A 25,289-nucleotide genomic window follows, 5' to 3' on the forward strand; every position below is an offset into this window, starting at 1 on the left:
GGTTAGTGACTGGATAACTGCCAGGCTCTCCTTTAACAAAAGTAACAAAAGAAGGACCACTTACTAGTAACTCCCCCAAGCGCTTCCAAACTCGAAAGATTCCGGACAATAACATGACGCTCAAGCATCTTCTTCGTGCCCGCAGCCATGGTCACCGTCAGAACCAACAAAAGCGAGACAGGGATCGTCCCAATCGCAGTAGTAACCGCGTAGATGATGACATCCTTTCGAGAATCAAACTTGTTGACACCGAGGACAATGATTGCGCAGATGATGGCAAGCAAGAACAACCACAGAAACAGTTGAGATAGCTTTCTCTGCAACGGTGTGCCGATCGTTAGTCCCAGAAAGTCGCCTACCCACGATTTGATGGCCATGTACCCGGCGGCAAAGTACGCAAAGACCGAGGCGCTCCCGTCCTCGTTGCGCTTCACCCGCGACAGGGCCTTGTCCCCCGTGCCGCCGTTCAAGGCACCAGCAATCAGACCAATCTCGGTAAACATGTCAGTAGCAAACACGACGCCGCGCCCGCGACCCTTGGTGATAACCGTGGAGCTATACACCACATTAAGGCGATCCCCAGGGCCCGTATCTTCATCAAAAGTCGAGTTGGGCATCTTGGAAACGGGTGCACTCTCTCCAGTAAGCAACGCTTCGTCTGCTTCCAGGTTGACAGCCTCAATAAGTATGATATTCGCTGGTACCGAGTCGCCCGTGTTCAAGTCGATGATGTCTCCCGGTACTATGTCCGCCGTCTGTATCTCGATCGTCTTGCCGTCACGCAAGACTTTGCATGTCGGTTTGCCGAGGTTCTTTAGCGAGTTGATTGTCTTTTCGGCTTGGAGTGTCTGAAAGAAGCCGATGAAGATGTTGAGGACGATGATGCCGCCTAGGATGCCGCCTTCTATCCAGGCTTGGATGCCGAAACTTGCGCCGAGTGCTAGTAGGAGGACCTATTTTTGATGGTTATCAGCTCGCAATTTCGCGGCTATTGGGTCTGCTGCGTCTAAATGACAACTTGACAGGTGCGATTATAGCTGTGTTGGACTCGAGAGACAACTTACCAAAGTCATGGCATTGAAAATCTGCTCGAGAAAGACTTCCAAAGGCTGGACGCCCTTTTGTTGACGAAGCTCATTGCGCCCCAGTTCCGCCAGCCGACGGACGGCATCTTCGGGGTCCAGACCTTGACCTTGGTCGACATGGAGTTCCTCGAGGACCTGAATAGCCTCCAAAGAATGAGGTGGCCGAGAGAGAGGCTTGTTGGATTGTCCAGAGACATGCTCCTGGAAGGAGTCCGTTGTCTTTTCGCTTGCCTTCATGGCTTGAGTGTCGCCCCCAAGTTTCAAGTCTAAAATCAATTTCAGATTCTAATGAGGAGAAAGCAAAACCAACGCCAACCTTGGCTATGCGCCGTGATATTTGTAAAGCGGTATCATCTCGCCTTTCGCTTTTGATCTCCACGCCAAATTCTTCGCTCTACTAGGAACTACGAAAGTCCAAGTGCATCATATCCTTCTCTCTGCTCGTCCCAAAAAGGCAACCAAGACTCAACGGCAACAATGTAGAGAGTTGGGACCACATTCACGGCTTTGCTCATTCGTTGATTGAACATACTGGTATTGCTCAGTTGATGAAACCTGCGAGGTGAGTCCGAATGTCCGGTTGTCATTACGTGTGGTGTACGTAAAAACAAAAACTCATTGGCTTGTTCCCAAACAGCTTGAGAGACTCGAGTCAATTGACGATTCTAGAAGGTCTGCAAAGTTGTAGTAACCGGGGTCAGAAGGGTTGCGAAGTTACTGGAGTAGTCCGGAAGAAAGACATTTGCGTTCAACCGTAGCCTACGGGTCCGGCAGTGGTCCGCGAGGTGTATGTACGGCATGTAATTGACTTGCCTAATCGGGCAATTGACGTTTGAGTGCAGCTGACTCAGGTGGAGAGACTTTCCGAGTACGTAACGAGAACAAACCTCTCGGGTCGTCGATGATCCCCGGGCGGTGGAACATGGAAGTGAGGCCCTCCTTTGGGAGATCGCGGAGGCGGGGCGGACGCTAGGCGGAAAGAAGCAGCCAAGACACAAGTGAAGGCTTGTTTCCGCTTGCTTGCTTCATGTGTGGATAGTAGACGCTATTTCTTCTGTCTCCACTTACACAAGTCATAGATGGTTAGCCTAAGCGACGGTAAGTTGCGGTTTGCGACTTGTTGAAGCAATGTGCGCCGTAGTATACTCCCGAGTGAAGCATGAAGCTTCTATGCCTATGAAATACGCGTCGATCCCAAAGCACACGCCGAGAATTTCCAGATACTGTCACAAATGGTTATACCAGCATGCTGATGACGAACTCTGCTTAGGAATGCAGCATACGCCCGGACTTTTGCTACTCCGCATCGTCCTCAACCCAAACTATGTAGGTATTCCCAATCTGGAGGAAGAAACAACATCAAACTTCACCTCAACAACTCGTCGATGACGGATCATGCCCCATCAACCGCCTCATGAGCGGCGTAAACCTCCCCTCCCCATCCATGAGCTGCGCCGCAGGACTCACAAAGTCATCGGCGCAGTGTGCCATACACCCAAACCACCCATACTCGTCAATCCACTCCCTCTCATCCATCCACCCGCTCAGCTCCTCCGTGAACACCTCCACCTCGCCCGGGTCCCGACTAATAGACGCAATCTCCGACACGTTGAGCGGAAGCCCATACCGCTCGTACATAGACGTCAGGTACAGTTTCGCATGCTCAACATCACCGCTGTAATAATGCACTCCAAAGAAATCCGGCCCCATCCTCTTCTTCTCCCCGTCATGCTCTTCTTGCTTCTCCTTCTTTTCCTCATCTTCATAGACAATCCTCATAAACTCCGCAAGCCACGCCGCGCCCCCGGGATCACTAGCACACGCCGGCCCAACAAGCTTCTTGCCCCTCGTCTCCCGCAACTCGGGCACGACTTTCTCCAGCCACCAGGCCGCGGCGTCGCCCGGTGAGATTCCCTGCCGCTCCGGCTCGTTGAGGTAGTGGACCATCTCGGCGTCCGAGTCGCGGATCCAGTCCCACTCTTCTGTATCCAGCTGCGCGCGTGTGCGGATCATGGGGCGGAAGGGGAGCCGGCCTTTGAGTTCGGGGGGGTACCATGCGTTCCAGTTGTGGACGGATTTGAATGGGGTGACTGTCAATGGCGTAGTTGCTGATTCCGAGGCCTTGCTGGTTGTAGCTGATGACGTGGTTGGGAAGAGTTGGTCTATTGCGTCTGGGCGGTCGCGAGTGTTGGTGTAGTCCCATAAGAGGCAGCGTTTTGAAGTTGTTGGTTTCGTCATTCTTGAAACGAGATATGCTGGATAGACTGATTGTTGTTCTAGGTAAGATATGCTGCTTAACTTATGATTGAACGTTGAATATAGAAATTCGTGGAATGAGGGTAGGTATCATTACCTGGCTTTTCGCTGTTGCTGGTTGACAGTCATCACCCGGAAGCGCGTGCCGCTCGCTGCCTTACGTCACGGCCGCCAAAATCAAGTTCGCGGCCACCGGCTCCGATTTGGTAGAGACTCCGCCCCGACGACTTCGTCCACCATACGCGTCTGCCCCTAACCGCCACCCACACCGGAGTCATTGCATAGCGGCGACCTCGATCCTCTTAGTACATCAAAATATCGATGAGCTTCTCCAAATTAGCTTATACGAGTGCGGGAAATACCGCCAAAGTCTTGAACAAAAACGCTTTTCTCTTCCTTGATATATTTTGACAAATAGTGGAAACCCCACACGAAGCAGGACGCCCTCTACTTCCTGTTGCGCTGCGGTCTCGCGTTCTTCTCCATTTTCTTCTGCTTCTCCCATCTTGCCTTCCTGATATCCTCGACACCCTTGATCTCCTTGCGACTGCCCGCACCATCCTTGTACTGACCGACACGCTTCTCCTTGGCCTCGACAATCCTCTTCTTGCGCACCTCGTAGTCGTCCCGGAACTTGTCGGCCTGCTTCGGCGCCTTCTCCTGCTTGTGCTTGTACTGCCGACCCGACGGCAAATCCGGCACGTTGCCCTTCTCCAAGCCGCCGACCTGGATCCGTCCCAACCTGTTGGCCTTGCGCCAGCGGTCGAACCGCCCGCTCTGGAAGCTGGCCGCGATCTTGACACCGCTCTCGCCACGCACGTACTTGGACCCCTTGGAACCGTCCTCGTCGTTGGCACGCGCCACGTACTTGTTCTGCTTCTTGTCCCAGCGCATGCCCGCCGCCCTGGTCGGCTCGCCGAAGCCCTTGGCCGTCTCGTCGTTTGTGAGGTCCATTTGCACGTCGCGCGCCGCCTGCACGAAACTCGACGTCTGCGCGCCTGACGTGACGCCGTACCCGCGCTCCTCGGCCGCGTTGATCGTTCTCGGGGTGTAGGACATGAAGACGTCCGAGTCGCGCCAGGAATCCGTCTTCTTTTTCTTATCCTTTTCGCCCGTGTTGGTGATTGTGACCTCGAGACCGTCGTTGTCGTCGGAATCGTCCGAGTTGTAGGCGTCTGCGGCACCGTCGTCTGCCTCTCCGTCGAGGTCGTCATCCGAGTCGTTCTTGGCGCCTCCCAGACCCTCCATGTCGTCGTCTGAGTCCAGTTCCTCCTTCTTGTTGCCGCGGTGTGGTGTGATGCGTTTCCTCAGCTGCTTCATCACTTCCACTGCCTCACTGCTTGAGCCCTTGCCTCCCTTTCCAATCTCGAAAATGGTCTCGGCTGGTCTGAAGCTACTAATCTTGGCCATCATGTCGTTGCGGGCCTGTTCCACAGCGCTGGCATCTTTACCAAACAGGGGGTGAAGTTCGTGCCAGCCCTTGGTTCCCACAAGCTCTCTGGCTCGTTTCGCGCTCTGGCTTGAAGCAGAATGCCTGGTCTTCAGGTACAGCTTCTCGGCCTTTGTTGACACTTTGCGCAGCGCCTCCAGGTCGCCCTCCTCTTTCAGGATCTTGTCCATCCACTCCATGTTGATTTCGATTCTGTCTCTCTTCAATCCACCAACGACGACGTCTTCGGCGTACGATGGATTTTCGGTCTCGTGGCCTGCGACCAGCCTCCGGCCGAGGAACAGCTGGAGATCCAGCAGGTAAGGTGTGTCTAGTTCCCGCACGATACTGTATGCCCAACCCCTCTGACCAGCACGAGCCGTACGTCCAACGCGATGGACAAAGACCTTGGGTTGCGGAGGGAAATCGTAGTTGATGACGTTTGCGAGAACGGGGATATCGATACCTCTGGCGGCGACGTCCGTCACCACCAAGATGTTTGCTCTACCGTTTCGGAAGTTCTCGGTGTTGATGCGACGCGCTTCCTGGTCTAGTGAGCCGTAGACGTGAGAGACTGCGTAGCCGGCCTTTGTGAGAAGTTGTGCCAGATACTCGACGTGATGCTTCGTGGCCGCGAAGATAATGGTGGAGTGTTCTGTTGGTTTACCAGTGCCGCCACCCTCGCGCTTCCGCTTCTTTGACGGCGCAACATCCAGGGGAACACCGTCAGGTGTGCCTTGAGGCATCTTGATGAGGTCGTTGAGAATGTGAAGCAGAGAAGCCTCCTTTTCGGCTCCCTTGACGGAGAAGAAGGCACTCTCAAGATCGGGGGAAACCTTGGTCTCGGCATCCAATCTCACTAGGCTCGGGTCTTGCAAACCAGCCCTCGCAAACTCAACCAAGGACGCCGGCAGCGTGGCGGAGAACAGCAAACTCTGTCTCGATAAAGGAAGGGCGTGAAGAATCTCGGTAAGCTGGGCAGCGAAACCCATTTCGAAAAGACGATCGGCCTCGTCAAAGACGACGTACTTGATGGACGACAAATCCAGACCCATTTCGACCTTGAGATGGAGGAAACGACCGGGCGTGGCAATGACGATATCCGGGTTCGACGACATCATACTGAACTGGTCCTCCATGCTGTCACCACCAACGAGCAGGATGCACTTCAGGTCCGTCCCCTTGCTGAACTCCTTGACGACCTTGAGCGTCTGGAGCGCAAGTTCACGCGACGGCGACATGATGAGCGCGCGCGTGCCGACCTTGGCGCTGTGGGCGCGCAGACGCTCAATCATTGGGATGACAAAGGCCGCAGTCTTTCCGGAACCGGTTCTCGCCATGCCCACGACATCCTTGCGGTCCAAGATCAGGGGGATCGTCTTTCGCTGAATCGGCGTGGGGACGGAGAATCCTTTCTTCGTGATTGCACGCAGGAGGCCGGCATTCAGACCTGCGTAACACCAGATGTTAGATCTCTAGCAAACAGAACCAAGGTCGTTGTAGGGTTCAGCGACTTACCCATGGCCTGGAAACCACCACCTCTCTTTACCGACTTTCCCTTGATGTTTGACGACTTGCGAAACGACGCAGCCTGCTTCAGCGCAATGAACGCTTCGTCGCCATCGTCGTCCTCTTGACCCTCTTCGTGGCCGTTGAGGATCCCGTCCATGTCAAAGTCAATGCCTCCCACATCCTGGCCGGCGTCGCTGCCATTGTCGCTGGCGTCGAACAAGTGACCGGCGATGTCGACCTCTCCGTCGGAGGGAGTAGGAGATGCGGCGCGTCGACCCATTATGGAACTCTGTGTGCTGTTCTGGCGAGGCCCCCGGGATTTGCGGTCGTAGATTTGGGCCCGTCGAAAAGGTGGTTTTCCCAAGGTGAGGTTTGCGAAACGGCAGAGCAGAGCATCCAAGAGCTGGGCGGCGTCTTTTCGAAAATTTGGGCTTGGGCGGGACGAGAAATTTCTTATCGGCTGGTCTTATCTTAGCGTCGTGGGGCAGGCGTTTGTCGACCAGGGTCTTTAACGGGTCCAAGTGGCTGTCACTGAGCCTCGTCTCGTGCTCACCAACGCGACCGTCCGCCTTCAACTACTTTACATCTACAGTCTCAGTCTCATTGTAAGTCCACCGAGGCACAGCTGTCAATCCATACTTCTCTCAACAGGTCCGCGATCATCATAATGGCCAGCGAAGACGTCAAAGAGGAGAAGGACGCACTCGATGCGCTCGAGATCGAGGCAAAGGAGTTTGACAAGGTAAATGCGATCGCCAGACAAACCACCGTCGCACACCTTTGAATCCAACCGCTAACAGATTCCCCCCTTCCCCCGTTTTACAGGATGCAGAAATCGACAGAATCCTCAAAGCCTTTAGGCTCGACGCCTACGCCGTCCTCGACCTGCAACCAGGCGTCCCCGAATCCGACATCAAAATCTGCTACCGCAAAAAGTCCCTCCTCATCCACCCGGACAAGACCAAGAACCCGCTCGCGCCCGACGCCTTTGACCGTCTGAAAAAGGCCCAAACGGAGCTCATGGACGAGAAGCACCGCGAGCGCCTCGACGAGGCCATTGCCGACGCCCGCATGCTCCTCATCCGCGAGAACAAGTGGACCGTCGACAGCCCCGAGCTCAAGACGGACGAGTTTGCAAAGAGTTGGCGCAACAAGGCGCGCGAGGTGCTCATTGATAACGAGCACCGCCGCCGGCGGCAGATGAAGGCGCAGATGCAGGAGGAGGGCCGCGAGCAGAAGAAGGAGGAGGAGGAGATTGAGCAGCGGAAGAGGAAGAGGCAGCATGATCAGGATTGGGAGGCGACGCGGGACCAGCGTATCAGCAGCTGGCGGGATTTCCAAAAGGGAAAGTCGGGTGACGGGAAGAAGAAGAAGAAGATGAAGCCTATTGGTTGAGTCTGGGATCACGATATGGGGGCGGGCTCCAATGCGGGTTTGCATTGTTTTCTTCTTTTCTATCTACAGGCGAGAGGGGTGTTTGAGGGTCAAGGGGTCATTCTTCACTACAGCCTGACAGGTCTCGACTACGGATTTTCGGGGCGTCAAGCATGCATACAGCATGGTTATATCAACGAATCAGTGAGTTTGTTATTTATTGACCACCGCGGTTATGTCCCTAACCATCTCAGAAGTGCAATGCTCGTGTCTCCTCCCACCCCCAAAAGTTCCCCTTATCCCCCTTTCGAGGGCTTTTTTTGTCTACCAGGTAAGCACCTTTCCCTCCCGTTCGTTGTATCGTGGCTATGATTGCTTCATGATTCCAAAAACATGTACTTTTGACACCTCCATCCTTCATCCTTTGATGAGTAGTTTCGTGATATGTTAAAATCAAGAAGTTGCCCCGGGATCGCCCATCTTCTTCAAAGATTTCGTATCCAACCCCGGATCCCCCCCTCATGCCTTGTTCTTCTTCTTGTACGAGATGAACCGTCCGAGGTTCAGCACAGCCTCCTCGGTACGAGTGCGCAGCTCGGGAAGAGTCCGCTTGTCAATCGTCTTGACCAAGGCCTTGACCTTGGGCTGGGCCGCCTCGAGGTGCTGGATAAAGTTGTCCTTCCAAAAGACCTCCTTGTCGCACGGGATGTCTTCGTCTCCGTAGATATCGAACAACTGGTTCAGCGCCTCGACGGCGTCGGCGGCCGGGGTCTCTGGCAGGGCGGTGACCACCGTGATCAGGAACACGCCAATCTCCCTGTTGAGCGCAACGGGCGCCGGGTCCCGCGCCAGCTGGCCCAGGACGCCGATGCACTTGACGCCGAGACCCTGGAAAGGGTCTTCGGGCTCCTCGTCCTTTGCTTTGTCTCCGTTTGCTGCGCCGTTGGCCGCCGTCTCTGCTGCCTGCTTCTGGGGGAGGTTCTTGGTCGCGTGATATAGCGCCATGAATTTGGTGTGCTCGTCGCCGCCGAGGGGTAGGCGACGCGGCAAGCTGCGGGACACGGCCCACGCGAGGCTGGTGACCTTTGTCGCGAGCTCGACGTCGGCGGTGTTGGCCGCCAAGATGGGCGCGATGACTTTACACCAGACGGCCTTGCCTGAGGGCGCCCACGCCTTGAGGATACCCGCGTTGTGGTCGTCGGAGAAGTCAAAGACGGAGATGGACCAGGCGATGTTGCTGAGGGCGGCCAGGGCGTGCGCTTGTACCCGGACGTCGCCCTCTGCTTGTGATGATGGGGTCGCGAGGGCGATGAGTTGCGGGATGGCCTGCTGGACTAGCTCGCGCAGGGTGGGCAGGTCGTCCATGCTTGGCTCCTCGTCGACGTCGTCGTCGGCGCCGGTGACGAGGTCCATGTCGGCCTGCATCTCGTCTTCGTCCATGGAGTCGTCGTCCTCGTCTTCTCCCTCGGGAATGTCCTCGTCACCGGAGCCGTTGTCCTCCTTGACGTCCTCGTCCATTGCGGTGTCGTCGTCTTCGATTCCGTTCCATTCCTCCTTGACCTTTTTGCTGTCGCTTCCTCCCTGGAGAGACTGCTGCAGCGTCGTTCCAACGTCGGCGAGGATCTCTAGGGCAAGCTGAAGAACCTCGGTCGGGTTGGACCATTGGCTCTTGGATGGCAGATCGTTGTCCTGCGTGGTGTTCTTGAGTGCCGACGACAGGGTAGGAATAAGAGAGGCGTCAGAGAGGTCCTTGGGGCCCGGGGTGCTGTCGAACCAGTGCAAGGTGGTGAAGATGTTGTGCAGAATGCCACAGGCCAGGACGCCCTTTGCGCCAGCGACCTCTTGCAGCTTGGTCAACGTCGTGAGCGGCTTGGGGCTGTCGTCGGCGACGACATCCTCCGCAAGGCGCTGGTTGTCTTCGGAGAGTGTCAGGAGGGCAGAGAGAGCGTCGAGGCAGATGCTTGACGGTGTGTCGGGGTGAGCGACGACTGTGAAGAGCAAGTGCTTGATGCCCTCGATGCCCACAATGGCTTCGAGAACCTCATCCTGGGCCTCGGCGAGAGCAGACAAAAGACCAATGACGGACTCGGTGATGGTCCATGTGACCTTTGACTCGCCCTTGCTCAGAGATGAGCCCTTTGCGAGGTTTTGGATAATCTAGTTTTGTCGTGTTAGCACGCCGTACTCACTCACAGACTCTTATTAGTGAGTTCATAGTGACAAATTGACTTACAGTCTGAGAAGCGAAACCAATGGCGCTCAAAACATCCTGACGGTACAAGTGAATGCAAAAGTCAGCCTCCTCCTCCTCGGCGAGAACCCGTAAAATGTCCCATCCGGCGGCACGGCTGTCGAGGCTGGCGTCGGTGAGGGTCTCATTCAGGACAATGTGGACAATCTGCTCGCGCAGCAACAGCTTCCTGCACTTTTCGTTGGAGACGAGGTTGGAGACGGCCTCGGCGGCGGCGGTGCGTGATTTGGGCTCGGCGCTCTGCAGGTCCTTGATGACGGGCAGGATGGACATTTCCCTCAGGGCGGCGAGCTCGGGGTCGGAGGGGGGCTTGACGGTTTTGGCGATGGGGTCCTTGCGATGGCTTTGGCCGCCTCTGTTTCGTCTTGACTTTCCCATGATTGCGTTTGTGTTGTTCTGTGAGTGATTTGGGGGGGTGGGGGGTGGGGGGGGTTATTTATGAGAACTACTGTAGTGTGGTGTGTGTGTGTGGTGTGAAGGGAATGAGAAAGTATGAGTTTCGAGATGGCTTCTTATTCGGGATTTGGACCAATGTTCGTGACCGACCCTATCAAAAAAGTTCCCAATGCTTCACTTCAAAAAAATAAAGTGACGGATTAAAAAAATTCAAAAAAAAAAGGCCCAGTCAGTGTTGCTATGGGCAGCCACAATGTGGCTCGGGTTCCCGCCCGGCACCCCGTACCACCGATATCCATTCTCCAATCAAGTTACTAGGTACCTATCTTAGGTAAGGTACTCCGTAGATGGTATTTATGCTCCACCAGATCCATCGGTACGTATCTGTTTCCTGTTCTTCACGTTGACTGTGGAACTGGAACACAACGCGGATTGACGGCCCACGGGAGGAGAGAGCACGGCAGGGATGGCATCTTTTGTGCGGGCAGGCGGGCAGATGGCTCGGGTGCCCGATCGAGAGAGAGAGAGACTCCAGGGCTCCAGGCTGGTATCCGGGCCGAAAGGTCGTAGGTACTCCGTACGGATACCTGACGGGAAGCCTGTAAGGTACCTTTCCCCGCCCGCTGCGTAGGTGCGCCACGCTAAGGTCAGGAACAGTACATTGCGTTCCCCAACCTTGTGAGACATCAGGGAGAGACAGGTTACCTGACAAAGACACTTCAATTGACGTCCAACACCTCTGTCTACGGAGTACCTTACTTTAAGGTAGGAATTTGGCAGTTCGCTGATGGAACTCAAGTGATGGATGGCATTGCTGTCATTGTGTCACACGCCCCCTTCCTTGCTGGGCACACCACCAGACGGACGCCAAGCCGGACACTTTAAACACCTTTTTTTTCCAACGGTCCCCTTAATGGACCTCACTTAATGCCACTTTTGCTTTTTTTTACCTTTGCGTCTGTCTCTCCCTCAATACCACTTCGTACAGCTGTCATTATCAGTACGCCCTACTCCGTACCTACAGATACGAATACTCCGTACAGTCTACGGAGCCCCGCTGGCTCTCGCTCGGTCTCTCGCATACGCACACGTACGACCGTGACCACCACACCTCGAATACTCGAGTCCACGTCAACCTTGGACCATCACGATTCACCAGCACCATCCAAAAGCAAAAGCAAAAGCAAAAGCTTCGAGATCGTCCGTCCACCCCCACCAGGCGCATCCTCCTCATCCTCCGGGCCACGTCCGGACCAGCTCCACAGATCCACCACACATTACCCACCAAAGCTCGCGTCTGTGACATTGCACCACGCTGCACAGCCCAGCTGGAGCAGACAACCCTGGGATCTCAAATCTCTGGTCAAGGTCTGGCCCGTCTAGGTCATCAATTGCCGGCAACTTTTCAACAGGGGGAGAAAACGAAGGGGAACCGCATGGGAAAAAGGGACCACTTGTTGTTTCCCACCTTGCGCCAACTTCCTTACCTTACGTGTACCAAGTATCCGTACGAATACCTACAGGCTACGGATACGCATCGCATCTAACGGCATCTCTCGTCCCATCCCGCTGGCCCGCTTCAGCAACTGCGTCTGTTTCAACTGCTGTGCTGTCCTGTACGCTCGCTGCTCAGCTTAAGCCTCGACCTTACTCGCTCTCCTCCTCCTCCTCCTCAGTCTCCGTCACCCTCCAACTCTTCATCTGGAGCTCTCCAACGGATAACGCAGCCCAGCCAGCTTCTCTACCTCGACGGGAAGATGTGAGACGCCCAACCCTCGGATCACCGCTCCCCCCTCCCTGGCAACTTTCAGTCCTTTTTCGGTGAACGTGTACCATCCACGCTTCGTCTTACCTTCGCTTCCTCGCTTTTTCTCCCTTGCTCTTCTTACTTTTTCTCTCTTTCCCTCTTCTTCCTTTAATCTGTCCTCAGGCCCATCGCCGCACCTCTCCATCCTCCCCAGATAGAGAAGCATGCCGGATCCATGGCGCCAATTACGCTCCTTCGTTTTCCTCAGCGATGAAGAGATGGGGAAAAAGGACGACGACCACCACCGCCCTGGCGGCAGCGCCATCAAGAACCCCATGCTGCTTCGAAACAGGAACCCCCAATGGCAGCCCGCCGCCAAGATGCCCTCCCGCCGCCTCTTCCGACGCATCGCCTACCTCCTCGTCATTGCCGCCGGCCTCTGGTACCTCCTCAGCGACCTCTCCCTCGGTTTCGGCCAACGACCCCCGAACTACATCTACCCGTACCCCGAAGACGCCTCTCCGTCCCGCGATCTCTCATCACGAAAGACCGGCCGACTAGCTCAAGGCCAACCCATCCCGCCCGCCGCAGAACACGACTACAACGGCCCCGTCAAGTTCCATCGTCTCGCGAACTCGTTGCACGCCATTGCTGCCACCAAGGGCAGCCAGCCCATCAACCAGAATGTCCTCTTTGCCGCCTCCAACCTGCGCAGCATCTCGAGCTTGCTGCCCTTCGCCTGTAAGATGGGAACTGAGCTGAGGAGCTATGTGCACTTTGCCGTCATGAGCAGGAGCGACATCAACCTCGACGAGCTGAAGAAGATCAATGGCGTGGACGATACCTGCTACATCATCTGGCACGATGCCCGAGCCGACTTCTCCCCCCTCTCGACCGACGCCCGACTCGAACAATCCGCGGCCCGCGCGCTGCGACATATCAGCACATACATGCACCCTCAAGCTATCATCGTCGACGGCTCCGACGACGAATACGTGCCCTTCATGAAGGGCACGCGCGACGAGACAGGCAGACTCAAGACCCCGCTCATTGAGCTTCCCGCGGGCGCCTGGACACATCTTTCGTGGCTGTCAAAGCTCGATAGTGCTTCCCTGGCTGCGTGGAACCAGGTCAGCGTCGATATCTTGATCCAGGCCCCGGCAAGCGGCTCCGGCAGCCTGCTGCGGCTGCTCAAGTCTCTCAACGATGCCGACTTCACAGCCTTCTCGATCCCCCATCTCACCATTGAGCTGCCCCAGGACATTGAACCGGCGACTGCCAAGTTCCTCGAGACGTTCCGTTGGCCGCCGCCACACGTGCATAACCCCGGGCGCGTGCAAATGCTCTCCCTGAGGCATAGAATCCCACGACAGCGCATGACGGAGGAGGAGAGCTCCATTCGATTCCTCGAGTCTTTCTGGCCGACGACGCCAAAGTACTCTCACATTCTAGTTCTTTCACCACAGGCGGAGCTTGCGCCTGGTTTCTTCCATTGTATGCATGCTACATGCCACTAGAAGCAGTACGTTCTGACTAACAATCGCTAGACCTGAAGTACACAGTACTGGAGTACCGCTACTCTCGCCTGACTACTCTCCAGAAGTGGGACCAACGTCTACTCGGCATCAGCATGACCACGCCTTCCATGTACCTGGACGGCAAGAAGGATTTCATCGAACCGACGGCAGAAGGCGCAACCGATCTCGAACCCGGAACTTCCTACCTGTGGCAAGCACCCAACAGCAACGCAATCCTCTTCTTCGGCGACAGATGGATCGAGCTGCACGGCCTCGTATCGCAAGTCGACGCGCTGCAACACGCGCGGGGTGCCGAGCCATCGCCGGCGTTAATTGCCGAAAAGCAGGTCAGCAAGAAGTTCCCTTCCTGGCTCGAACACATGCTGCGCCTCTCACGGCTCAGGGGCTACTTCACGCTGTACCCCAGCGCGGAGACGGCAGCCACGATCGCGACGGTGCACCAGGAGCTATACCAGGCCCCCGAGGAGTACGAGAAGGAAGGCGGGGAGGGTAAGAGGACGGCGAGTCTCTCGGAATCGAGGTTTGGCTCTGGGTCCCTGGTTCAGACGATGGACACGCTGCCGAATAATGGCAGCCTCAAGCCCGCCAACGATCTCCCCCTGCTCGGGTGGGAGGGCGAGGGCACGAACCTAAGGCACATCTATCAGATGGCGATAGAATACATGTTTACATGGCGCGAGCAAGTCGGCGGCTGCAGCAAAGAAGAGTCTCAGCGGGATCACGTGGACGGGTCCGCGAGGGATCTGTTCTGCACGCCCGATGGTAAACTCAAGGGTTAATGGAGGAATGAGGAAGATGCAGAGCAAAACTTGAAAAGAATAAAATCCGGTTGGCCAAGGGGTTTGAAAGAATTTTGTGCCAAAGTGTATACTATATAGACCCTTTTTATATACCCACGGGATGGATGGAACATCAGCATGGACTGATACGGCGCGACGAAGATAAAGGCACAAAACGGCGGGGGCGATACAAATTAAGGCGAATTGAGAAGTTTTTTTTGGTTTTTTTTTTTTTTTTTTTTTTTTTTTTTTGCAGTGATTTTGCTATTTCAAGACCTGTCCAGCGGCAAAAGCTGCTGCTGCGGTGTTTGATGAGTTTTGTTTTCCCTCTTGAGAGTTTGCTGAGATTTTTGTGATGACGAGTAGGACGACGCATGTTCCTACGATGCTGAGAGCCACCACGGCGAGGACCTAGGTGATTCGCATCAATATGAAGACATTTTGGAGTTTACCGTGGAAACGAGCCGAGGGGTGGGAAGACTTACGAGCTGCGTCCTCCATCCGGTTTGCACAATGGCAGCTTTGCGACTATACTTATTCACGGTTTCTTACTATACATCAGCCTTCGGCACTCACTGCGGATCCGGTACTTTGAACTGAAGACGAGGAAAGGGGGTAGGGGGTAAAACGGGAAAGCAGAGGAGGAAAATACTCACTGATATAGTTCCCAATCCCAAGACACAGACACGCGACTGCCAAGATCCAAAAGATGATGCCGAGCGGTTTCGCCATGCGCAGCTCGAGCTGGCTTGGTTCGGACTTCAGGTGGAAGGAGAGGACGATTGCGACGGCGACGATGGACATGTAGACTGAGAGGCGGAGGTAGCTTAGGAATGCTGTGAGTGAGTGGTGTGAGAGGTTAGCTTAAGTGACTTGGCACGATTCTTGGTCGAGGAGTTGTAACGAGAGGAGGTGTAACGGTGGGAGTGAGAGGACGGGGGATGTTTGACATACTCCTCTCATTCGCGCAGTGGTCGCGCGCATCGCTTGTTTCGTTTTGGAAGAGGAGAGGGCCGAAGATGGGCCAGGCGAGGAATGTTGATTTTCCTGCGTGGCCTGAGCCGCTGGTTGTGGTGATGACTGTCAGTTCAATACGTTTTATAGATAAGTAGATGATTGAGTTAGGTCCAAGTTGAGCAAAGATGGAGAGGTGAGTGAGTGAGTGAGGATATTGATACTTACCCTAGGTCGCCGACGTCAATTGGTCTCAAGAGTTCTGAGGGCCGGAGGGGCGCGCAACAATGGAAGGTTAGGTCTTCATCGTCCATGTCGGGTCGCGAAGCCATAACTATGACTGGGTATACTCAATTGACTTGATACTGGATTGAAATGAAGACGAATCGAAGACTATGAGTGTGAATGACGTTGTGAGTTTGGGGATGAGTGAACTTGGAAGTCTGGGCAGGTTTGGAAATGGTAGCTGGATTTGATCACAAGCGCCATGTATGGTGTGACTTGAACACTGTGCAGAAATGCGTGCCAGAAGCCAGCGTTGTAACGTACAGCATGAGAGCGGACACTGTACGGCAACGGCGATCGGCGGTCGGGCTCCACTTCGGCTCATCCGACTTACACTCTAGCCGACCTCGCCGGCGTTTTGTGGGACATCTCCTGCTCTTTACCATGAGTGGAACGGAACGTCACGAGCCTGGCAATTTTTTCAATATCATACAGCTCAGATCTATCCTCTTCACATCGAGTTTCAAAAACTCCCCTTCAACGTTGAAGTAGCTTGAACCTTCTTCGCCCCACACAAGGACTGTCTCGGGTCTTCTACCCAGGCGCAGTACGAGATCCAGACTTGAACCGCCGCCAGCGCCGTGGCCAGGATGCCGAAGATGGCCGCCACGACGAACGCGGCGAGAGCGCACTTAAACATGTGCCGAGGCGACTTTTTTCGTTCTGCGTAGCGTTCCCATCTCGTAGTAGGAGTCGGGTCGTCGACCTCCTTCAGCAAACGGGCCAGGCGCGGTGCCCAGTCCGGGTACTGCGTGTACAGTTCGTGAAGATCGTCTGGATTCTTGTGCTCAGGTGAAATATTGAGCAAACTATGGCACGGCTGTAGGAGATCTGGGTCAAGGTCTTCCCGCTGCACCCATCTCTCCAGAAGTTGCCGTGATTGTCCGTCACCGACAGGTGGGAACAGGAGGTCGAGGGTTCTGAGTGTCTCCGTGAGGAGTTCCGGCAGCAAGCATCCACTATTAAAGCACCTGATCAGTACGTTTTCTTTGTAACAAGTTCTCGAAATATATTCTTACTGAGATGCCGCCTCTGTTACACCGTGGCTCAAATCCTCTCGATCAGCTCTCAACAGCTCGAAGCTATGCTCCAGAAAGGTACGATGGTGGAAGACCAGCAACGTCTTATAGCCTATTCCCTGTACGAAAGACAAATGATCCGAAAGCGTATCAGTTGCTCTGATATCGACGCCGGCGTGCTTTGACAGGATGTGGGCGCTGAGGTTCGCCATGCTAATGGGCTTTTCGGGCGTCCCTCCGGCAAATGCTTGTGGATAAACACGTTTTAGGAATTTTGTCAGCGTCTCATCATTCTTCCATTCATACGTATTATAGCTTCCGAGTGCAGTGCCTTCTGTTTGGCACGCGGTCATGAACATCAGTCGCACGATGCAGTCCAAAATCTTCCCAGTGTCTCCTCGATCGGCTCTCGAGAACATTGACTCCTTTGTGGCCAGAGGATCCGACTTGAGCTGTGCAGAAACTCTTAGTAGACGAGCTTCATCGAAATCATATCCGCTTCTCATCAATTCACCGGCGCAGTATTTCGAAAGTCGAGCACTTCGTAAACGGTGTCTTGACGTAGGGGTTTCCCCAGTGATATTCGTCCAGAAACCATCCGCAAGGCTAATTTCAACCGGCGCAAGTGTAGGAAGCTCCATTTAAAGTTTCTTCGGGTTCAACTTGTCTCAATTTGCGACAGAATTCTGAACTCAGAGCCAGTACTGGTGTGGAAATTGTAGCTTATGAAGTTGACGCAAGGCTGTGCTCGCTGTGAACTTGGCAAGAGCACGTCGGGGTCTTTTTTCGGTGACGAGTCTGACACAGCCACAACCCCTTCTTTCCAAATTCTTTTGTATCAAATCAGGAGTATAAGCAGCTTCTCGGATCAGGAGCGCTAAGCGGCCGAATCAGCCTGATCGGCAAGTCAGGCTCACTTGAACGATGAAGGTACGTCAGCAGGGCCCCCGCCCCTGCCATTTTCCCCCTTCTCTTCTCTCAATTTCACAATAACGGACATCTGAAGTCGCACATACGTGCTCTCTCTATGTTCTGGAAACCATCGAAGACGCCGAGCCTACTGAGCAGAAACTCGTCGACTTAGTTTCAATCTGTCGCTGCTCAATACGCATTGCGTTGGCCGTCGAAACTCAACGGGCGCCTTTCAAGGGTGATGGCCATCGTTCGGAAGCCAGAAATCGGCTGTCACCTGCTGCTTCCGCCGTTTTCAGTACAGAAAGCTGGCTTGTATGCCCTGTCACTGATTGTAAACACGCCTGCTGCTTGGCTTTGGTTCAAGATTGCCGCTGTGACTGGCCTTTGCAACAGGTTGCCGGCCCTGGATTCGGCCGACAACATCTTCTCCAATTGTTTACTGATACTCTTCTTTTCCGTTTCCTGTTGCAGCTTCGGCCAGGGGCTTCATACGTATGAGAAACAAGCAAAGGCGGAATCAATTGCATCTACAGCGGTCTGTGACGACAAGCCTACGCCGCCAGATTTCGAGTGCCCGACAAAATGCTATCAGCCGTTCCCGGATAAGGACGAAATCTTGCAGTCTGAGACAAAGAGACATCCGACACAAGAAAAAATCGCCGACGAGCGGAAGACTTCAGTCCAAATTGATGTCAGCGTAGGAAGCGGGTCTCCAGACTTGCAGAGCCCCAATCCTCTTGACAAGCATCACGACGAACCCCCCCCCCCCAGGAAACCGATACCGGCGAATTTCAAACAACTGAAAATTGGCACTGTTTTCCACACCTCTATCTCTTGGGAAGAGGCTGCTCTCTGTGGATTTATCTTTTACTTCTTGCTTCTTGCCGTTGCCTGGCCCATTCGCATAGCCCTTCTCTGGAATAAGTTTTCCCGTGGTGACGAGCATGATCGCCTTAGGAGGGAGGCAGTCATTCGGCCCCGCGATCACGTCCTCCGCTGGTTGTTGATTCTGTTTTTCACGCTCTACTGTGTTGCTGCCGGAGTATGTATTGCATCAGGCAGCAGGGCTCGCGATGACTTCAGTAAGTTTTATTCTTCTTCAAGCTCCGACGCACGTGTAAAACTAACGCCAGAAAAGTGTGGCAGCACTGGTACGCTAGCTACTACAAGGAAGAGTTCAGGTTTTTTCCTGAGCTGGAACATGTGAGAGAGCAAGCGCGACCCCCGCAAGTAGTGACTCTGGGCTTTGTTTGGACTTTCGAGAAGACCTTTAATTTTTACCTTTATTACTTTGGCTTTTTTGAGGTGCCTTACGTGGCTCTAGATTGGCTTAACCGTAGAAAAGGGGCTGGACCGGTCAGATCTGAGTTGTGGGACCAAATGGACGCAGTGAGGCGTCACTTGACATTTCTCACGATTTACCTTATGGAATGCAGCAAATGGGCATATGGATTGGGCAGAGAGTGGCTTGAAAAAGCTCAAAGGGAACGAGGAAAAAAAGACACCGAGGGGCTTCCTCTGGTGAGCCGCTTGCGCTGTGCTGGTACTCAGGTAGTCATAGGTAATTTATTGTAATCACTATTGCCGAGCCTCTTCATGGGGAGTCTCACCATCAGCATCTCTCAAATACGCGATACAACCCCTTCAAATCAGCAACCTCCAACACAGCAGCCTTCATCAACGACGTAGTCGCAACCAACCTCGCCTTGAAAGCAGGGAAAAACACATGCTCAATCGCCCAACGCACGTTTCTCCGCCGTTCCGCAAGCTGATCGTCGACCTTAGTCTCCTCATCATTCTCCTCAGCCTCCCCGCCAACCGTCGGCGGCAACTGCTCAGGCACATAGAACGATGCCAACTCCTTCAAAAAGGCATCAAAACACAGCTTCTCATCCTCCCAGTTGACGCAAGGTCCTAGACGCAGCAGGAAACGAGGCAACTTGACCATGGCAGGCGTGTAGCCCTTGATCAGGAGGGGGATGGTGAGCAGCTCGCCCGCAGGAGAGACTTCGAGGGAAAAGTACTCGGTGAGCATTTCCCGTCGCTCAATCAGCTGGGAAGCCACCTTTCCGACTACTTCATCAATGTTAAAGTCCTCCTCGGGAGACTCGATGTTCGCCTTCTCCACTTCGGCGCCGATGCGGAGGATCTCTCGCAGATCCAGGGGCGGCGTGAAGCGGATGGTGCCAAAGTTACCAAAATCTGTCAGCCCGACTTGATAGCAGTACTCGTAGCAGGTTCGACCGTAGTCAATGAGATACAACTTGACACCGCCCTGAATAGCGGCCAACCGACGACGTTCGTCGACGACACCGACAAATGTGTGATTTGCAAAGATTTCTGTGAGGTCGTTGTGCATGTCTTCTCTTACCTCGGCCCGGAGCTCCTTGACGCTAGTAAGCCTCATTGGTGCGAAGGGCCTATCGACCGTTTCGTACTGAATGTGCTCCGAGATAGACAAGGCATTCTCGTCAGCCGCCCCGGTTGCGGCCGCACTCAGCCCAGGGGATGCCTTGGAGGGCGTAGCAGCTATGGCTGAGGGGAGCATGCTGGTGATTTTTCGCAAGCTCGTATCAGTACGGACGAGGTTATTAGAGTTCCTCCGTGGTCTTTTTGAGCCTGGTGTTTCTCTTGCGGACGTCGATGGGGTGCCTTCACCCTCGGCCTGAGGAGATACCTCCATCATCTGGCCACCCGGAAGCAAGCTCTGTGTCATGAATGTGCGACTCGTGTCTACCTCTGCCAGCTTGGAGCGTATGTGCTCGCATATTGACTGGATGACGTCATCCTCGTTCAGGAAATGCACTTCTTGCTTCGTAGGATGAACGTTGACATCGACTCGGGCAGGATCAATCTCGAGGCTGAGATAGATGAATGGCCGACCGCCCTTGGGTAAGAATGAGGCGTACAGCTGCTCGAGTGCCTTCCTTATGGTGGTTGACTCGACACACCGGTGGTTGATGAATAGGAGAAATGTGGTTTTCTTGATGTTGTAATTGGCGTTGGTAGCCCATCCGGTAGCCTTGAACCCCCAACGGTCTTCAGAGGTTGAGAACTGCATCAATTCGTTGGCGACACCTGAGCCATAGATCTGCCGTATCCTGTCGATTTCACTTGATGTGGCTTGGATAGACACACTGGTGCCCGATTCGCCGTGCTTCTTGCATGAGAAGCCTACTCCCTTACAGTGGATGGCGTAACGTCCAACAATGTCGATAATCTTGTTGTACTCCTCAGCAGGAGACCTGAAGGCTCTTCGACGTGTCGGTATGTTGTAGAACATGTCTTCAACGCTGATCTGCGTACCCTGACGGCCGGCGGTGGGCTTGGGCTCGGCCGACTGACCGGGCTTTGCAGGAGCCAGCTTGCCGTCGAGGTATGTGGCACGCCATGCGCAATTGGAGTCTTTGGTCTTGGTAGTCACAGACAGGTGGGCGATGTGACTAATACTTGCTAGTGCTTCACCTCTGAAGCCATATGTGGCAATGGAGGTAAGGTCCTCGAAGGCGGTGATCTTGGAGGTCGTATGACGCTCGCAGAGAATCTCTATGTCTTCTCTCTTGTGAAGAGTCAGAACGAACGGATAAATCTATGAAGAAGAGGCATGCCATGTCATACCTGAATACCGCATCCATTGTCGGTAATTTGCAGAAGTTTGAGGCCACCCTCCTTGATCAATACCTCGAGGGCAGTGGCACCCGCGTCAACGGAATTCTCGATCAATTCTTTCAGGGCATTGACGGGGGCAACAATGATCTCTCCAGCGGCGATTTTATTGACTACATTCTGGTCGAGCGCCTGCACGTGCACGTCAGAAGTGTAGCACACCGAGTGAGGCGGTGAGTGCAACTCACGCGAATGCGACGGGGCCCCTGAGAGTCCTCTGGGTCTTCCTCTGCCTTCCGCTTCGTGCCAGCAGAAGGAGCGGGATCGACTTCCATGAGGTCGGCCATGGCCGTCTGAAGTTCGGGGAGGGCTCGATGTTGCTAGCGGCCGGTATAGGCAATGTAACACCATCAAAGTGAGGCAGGAAGGCAGCTCAGTAGTGATGCATCATCCCACCAATGGCTTCGGCTAGTCGACCTTGAAAGACGTAGGTGGCTAGCGGAGGTGTTTACCGTGGGCAAGAACAATCTTCATATGGTCTTTGAGACACACCACCTCAAGTCAAGATTCGATTTGGGAACTGGAGGTACGTAGGTAAGGCGAGGTAGTTGAGTGGAGGGTTGAATATGCCGACTGCCGGCCAGGTACGGATACAAACCAGGAAGATGGGAGTCGCGACTGCCGGGCCCACTACCCTGATTCTGGCGCGTCTTCACGTGAGTTGCTGTTTAGTCAGCCGAAACCACTTAATGAAGGGTGAAACCTACCTTACTTTAGGTGCTTAGGTAAGTTCCCTCGGGCACTTCAGCTACCTCGGTACACACCGTGGTCGCCGTCCTTTACCCACTGTCCCACATCCATCTGCACATCACTTCAACAACCTAACCTAACCTTCCATCTGGGTTGCTACAACGATATGCATCCTAGAACATCAATATGCCCTCAGACTCAATACCACGATTCACAGGCTTGCAGTAATCAACCTAATGTCGTCTTCACCGTTATCTGAGCAATGTGCACCGGACATAATTTTGCATAATACGGCACTCGGATTGCCGCTTCGGACGTTGATATTCGTCCATCCAGATGTATCCGTAACGACGCTAGCCTACCGTCGAGTCCGCAAGACTGGATCGCGGAAAGATCATTTCTGATCGATCTTCGCAGTCGTACGCTATTTGCAATGATGCCAGGCTTCGATCTGAGGCTGACCAGCCAGCCCTGGAAGCAAAGATCGCCAATGATCAAACTAGGGACTGTCGATGTAGTCCATCGATCAGATTCACCGAAGCCACCGCCATTGACACATCCCCCTCGCGTGGAGGCTGTGGCGGCGTTGGACACCGAAAGTCTCCAATAGTCAAGGAAATGCCACCCACCAATCCCAACCATCAGGTTCAAACGGAACCACAACTAGATCGATTGTATTCTGTCGAGAACGCCTAGGACTTTGGTCAACGAGCCTGCTATGCAGAAACCCTCTGAAGAACTTCGTCCCTTGAACGGTGACTCAGATAGCGGCACACTCCGAGACATGCCCTGACCTCGGCCCAACATGAACGCCCTCATTGTTCGCTGGAGAAACCTCCAATGGAATAGAGAAGAGCAGGCCTTTGCCATCACTTGCACATTCACCAATATGCTTCGGATACCGAAAGTCTTGCCTCATGATCATGAATCCTGGCGAAGCACCCCAAACCACGGCTCCTCGCATGAAGTCGACAAACAGGGCTTCTCGCGCACAAACCGCCACGATTACCGCCAATAACCCAGGCCGGCACATGGTCGTCGTTTGGGAACCGTGCACTTGCTCAGAACTGGCCAAAATATAACGACAAGCATCCGAACTGCCCGCTCCAGCGCCGGCCGCCTGGGCATCTCTGCAGAGATTGCTGTACCCTCTCTTTGGACCATTGTCAGTCCAACACTAACCAACTCCACGTACGCTGCTAGCGGCGCCTGCCATGTGCAAAGACGAGCCATCAGGAAGCACCGCAGGTGACGACGGCGTGGCCTCGACACGCACCCATCTCTCGAGTGCGAGGTAAGCTGGCCCCCCTGGTCCCAAGCAGGCCCACCACTGCCACTACGTGCATGGTTGTAGTGTCACGTCTGACAGCGGGTCCAGCGGATGGAGCTCAAGACTACCTTCACCAGATCCTATCATTTCGGACCCATCCTTGACACCCGGCCGGCGTATCCCCCGAAGTCCTCTTGCTCCTCTGTCCCATGCTGAGAGTTTGATGGACATGCAAATCCCTCAACCGTCGGGGTTACTTCAGCTTGGCAGGAAACGGGACATCGATGAGGTATTCGACGATAGCACGCCGCCGTCACCCGATAAGCTACAACACGAGCTCGATCAGCAGCATCATGAGGCCAGGGAGGCCATGAATGCAAGTCGCAGGTTGACGACGAATACATCGGCGCCTCTTGACACCCAACCGCAAGCCCAGGTGCCAGACAGCAAGCGGCGCAAGACACTCGCCTACCGAGTCAAGCCTCCTATTCGCAGTGCTAGCCCGCACTCCGGGCATGGCTCCGAGCATGGCCACGAGAATGACAGCGACCGCCAGAACACGGTCGAACGACAAGCCAGCCACGAATCAAACTCTCCAAGAAACGGTTGAGAAGCGGGCGTTTGGCGCCGCCACCATTGAAGCATCAACCCTTCCATGATGCCATTCATGCAGGAACAGGACGGCCTACCGCCCAACATCCACCGGCAACGCAGCATCGCCCCTCTCTTATCAGAGTCTAGTATCCGTAGGGCCTCTCGATAGACCTAGGACCCCAGCACCTCGCGTGGCTCGGATACCTCTCGTTCTATCCGTACAGTATTCTACTCATCGCCTTCAGCAGACGGCGCCATGCCTCGATTACAACGGCTCACCAGCGACACGGCAGTGGGAAGAAGTCCTCCCTCGGTCTTTCAACTACGGCAATGAGCATTGCGAACACGACTGACAGCTGTCGACAACAGGACCGGCGTTGATAGTGCGGCTAGCTTTCCCACGTCGTGGTTTAGCGGCCGGCACCGCCACTATCCGGCGCCCCTCCTTCATTTCCTCTCCCCCATCTCCCCCCAAGCAAACGAGCGGCCACAGGACCTGGCTGCCATGCGAGGCCCGTTTCGAAACAACCTTAACCGTATGCGCCTTTCCCATGTGCGCTGCAAACAACCACTGTTCAGGGTGCCGAAGAGTCCATTTCAGGAACCTTCGCCCTCCCCCTTGCGACCCTTTCGCGGTCTAGCGCGCTGGAGACGTCAAGAACGCAGAGGGCCGAATCCAGTGACAATCATGAATATCGTTCGGCAGCGCCTCTTTTGTTTCAGGTCGATGCTCTCAACTTCTCAAGACGGTTTCCTTTTCGCATTGGGATTTGCTTCTTCTTCTTCTTCTTCTTCTTCTTCTTCTTCTTCTCGTTCACATATTTTCTTGGTTTTCTCCGTACTCTTCAGAGTCACCCGAGCGGCACAACTCAACGCCTCGTGTTTGCAACAGACGGCGTCTTCCCCCTTCCCGGAATAGCAAATAGACAATTACAAACCCCTGCCGCGTCTTTCCTCTTTCAGCTGTTCGCATCCACTACACTTCCCAATATGTCCATCAGCGTTTCAACTTTGGGTGGTGGTCTCCGTCGCTCGGACGAATGCGAACATGTGGTGGTGTCCTCTCCCGCCGGCAGCCCAAAGTCTCAATTCTCAACCATGAGGGAAACTGCCTCGTTTCTTTTCGCCAACAAAGCACACCAATTCAAAATCTTCTCACATCCCTCAATTTCTTTCGATTCCGCTGATCAGCTGAACGGTCAAGGGTGTCGTCCGTGGTTCTCAATATTGGAAAAGTATACCCACCCAAAGATGCACAATGACCGAATGAAAAACTCTTTTGGGCCACCAACAATCTGCCCGGCTCCGTCTCGGAGATTTTTCTCAACCGTAACGAGCAACCTCTAGTGCTTCTCCCTGCACCTCTTCATCCCATTCCCCTGGCTGGTGCCTCGGTGGTTGGATCCACCGCAAGCCCGTTTTGTTTCGTTTCGTTTCCTCGCTCGTTTCCCTGTCCCTCCTTTCGGTTGGGCTTCTGGGGTAAAATAAAGGGACGCACGAACGATTTGACTACGCAGGACGAGAGACAA

General features: G+C 54.4%; 11 protein-coding genes across 11 annotated transcripts; 3 read left to right on the forward strand and 8 right to left on the reverse strand.

Annotated features, from left to right (window-relative positions):
• Window positions 1–64: 64 nt before the first annotated feature.
• BDP81DRAFT_450306 (E1-E2 ATPase-domain-containing protein) lies at window positions 65–1,322 on the reverse strand (the record flags this gene model as incomplete). The annotated part of the gene is made up of 2 exons (XM_060592513.1): window positions 65–953; window positions 1,065–1,322. Coding segments are annotated over 2 exons (1,147 nt in total), but the record flags the coding sequence as incomplete, so codon positions are not given.
• An 821-nt stretch (window positions 1,323–2,143) lies between these two features.
• BDP81DRAFT_429650 (glycosyl hydrolase catalytic core-domain-containing protein) lies at window positions 2,144–3,518 on the reverse strand. Its single transcript, XM_060590532.1, has one exon. The coding sequence runs from the start codon at window positions 3,321–3,323 to the stop codon at window positions 2,457–2,459; it is 867 nt and encodes a 288-aa protein (XP_060444015.1). The 5' UTR covers window positions 3,324–3,518; the 3' UTR covers window positions 2,144–2,456.
• A 270-nt stretch (window positions 3,519–3,788) lies between these two features.
• On the reverse strand, window positions 3,789–6,562 carry BDP81DRAFT_450308 (DEAD/DEAH box helicase; the record flags this gene model as incomplete). The annotated part of the gene is made up of 2 exons (XM_060592514.1): window positions 3,789–6,220; window positions 6,289–6,562. 2 exons carry the CDS (start codon window positions 6,560–6,562, stop codon window positions 3,789–3,791), a joined length of 2,706 nt encoding a protein of 901 aa, XP_060444016.1.
• A 387-nt stretch (window positions 6,563–6,949) lies between these two features.
• On the forward strand, window positions 6,950–7,677 carry BDP81DRAFT_322191 (DnaJ domain-containing protein; the record flags this gene model as incomplete). Its single annotated transcript, XM_060584680.1, has 2 exons — window positions 6,950–7,024; window positions 7,108–7,677. The coding sequence occupies 2 exons, from the start codon at window positions 6,950–6,952 to the stop codon at window positions 7,675–7,677; spliced, it is 645 nt and encodes a 214-aa protein (XP_060444017.1).
• A 271-nt stretch (window positions 7,678–7,948) lies between these two features.
• Window positions 7,949–10,436, reverse strand: BDP81DRAFT_37721 (uncharacterized protein). The gene is made up of 2 exons (XM_060586774.1): window positions 9,890–10,436; window positions 7,949–9,813 (listed from the first exon to the last, which is right to left on the reverse strand). The coding sequence occupies exons 1-2, from the start codon at window positions 10,283–10,285 to the stop codon at window positions 8,176–8,178; spliced, it is 2,034 nt and encodes a 677-aa protein (XP_060444018.1). The 5' UTR covers window positions 10,286–10,436; the 3' UTR covers window positions 7,949–8,175.
• A 1,838-nt stretch (window positions 10,437–12,274) lies between these two features.
• BDP81DRAFT_450311 (uncharacterized protein) lies at window positions 12,275–14,367 on the forward strand (the record flags this gene model as incomplete). Its single annotated transcript, XM_060592515.1, has 2 exons — window positions 12,275–13,544; window positions 13,598–14,367. 2 exons carry the CDS (start codon window positions 12,275–12,277, stop codon window positions 14,365–14,367), a joined length of 2,040 nt encoding a protein of 679 aa, XP_060444019.1.
• A 252-nt stretch (window positions 14,368–14,619) lies between these two features.
• Window positions 14,620–15,740, reverse strand: BDP81DRAFT_481785 (uncharacterized protein). The gene is made up of 5 exons (XM_060594976.1): window positions 15,550–15,740; window positions 15,322–15,431; window positions 15,024–15,203; window positions 14,853–14,914; window positions 14,620–14,778 (listed from the first exon to the last, which is right to left on the reverse strand). The coding sequence occupies exons 1-5, from the start codon at window positions 15,651–15,653 to the stop codon at window positions 14,632–14,634; spliced, it is 603 nt and encodes a 200-aa protein (XP_060444020.1). The 5' UTR covers window positions 15,654–15,740; the 3' UTR covers window positions 14,620–14,631.
• Window positions 15,741–16,005: 265 nt separating this feature from the next.
• On the reverse strand, window positions 16,006–17,198 carry BDP81DRAFT_429657 (uncharacterized protein). Its single transcript, XM_060590533.1, has 2 exons — window positions 16,626–17,198; window positions 16,006–16,565 (listed from the first exon to the last, which is right to left on the reverse strand). The coding sequence occupies exons 1-2, from the start codon at window positions 17,129–17,131 to the stop codon at window positions 16,070–16,072; spliced, it is 1,002 nt and encodes a 333-aa protein (XP_060444021.1). The 5' UTR covers window positions 17,132–17,198; the 3' UTR covers window positions 16,006–16,069.
• A 1,889-nt stretch (window positions 17,199–19,087) lies between these two features.
• BDP81DRAFT_429660 (DNA mismatch repair protein MutL) lies at window positions 19,088–21,740 on the reverse strand. Its single transcript, XM_060590534.1, has 3 exons — window positions 21,395–21,740; window positions 21,159–21,338; window positions 19,088–21,099 (listed from the first exon to the last, which is right to left on the reverse strand). The coding sequence occupies exons 1-3, from the start codon at window positions 21,491–21,493 to the stop codon at window positions 19,153–19,155; spliced, it is 2,226 nt and encodes a 741-aa protein (XP_060444022.1). The 5' UTR covers window positions 21,494–21,740; the 3' UTR covers window positions 19,088–19,152.
• Window positions 21,741–22,642: 902 nt separating this feature from the next.
• Window positions 22,643–22,968, reverse strand: BDP81DRAFT_429663 (uncharacterized protein). Its single transcript, XM_060590535.1, has one exon. It carries the CDS (start codon window positions 22,927–22,929, stop codon window positions 22,657–22,659), a length of 273 nt encoding a protein of 90 aa, XP_060444023.1. The 5' UTR covers window positions 22,930–22,968; the 3' UTR covers window positions 22,643–22,656.
• Window positions 22,969–23,110: 142 nt separating this feature from the next.
• Window positions 23,111–23,776, forward strand: BDP81DRAFT_395019 (uncharacterized protein; the record flags this gene model as incomplete). Its single annotated transcript, XM_060588026.1, has 2 exons — window positions 23,111–23,190; window positions 23,251–23,776. The coding sequence occupies 2 exons, from the start codon at window positions 23,111–23,113 to the stop codon at window positions 23,774–23,776; spliced, it is 606 nt and encodes a 201-aa protein (XP_060444024.1).
• Between the last annotated feature and the right edge of the window lie 1,513 nt (window positions 23,777–25,289).

Source organism: Colletotrichum phormii, assembly GCF_030913505.1.
Source record: "Colletotrichum phormii strain CBS 102054 chromosome Unknown BDP81scaffold_12, whole genome shotgun sequence".
Lineage (NCBI taxonomy): Eukaryota > Fungi > Ascomycota > Sordariomycetes > Glomerellales > Glomerellaceae > Colletotrichum > Colletotrichum phormii.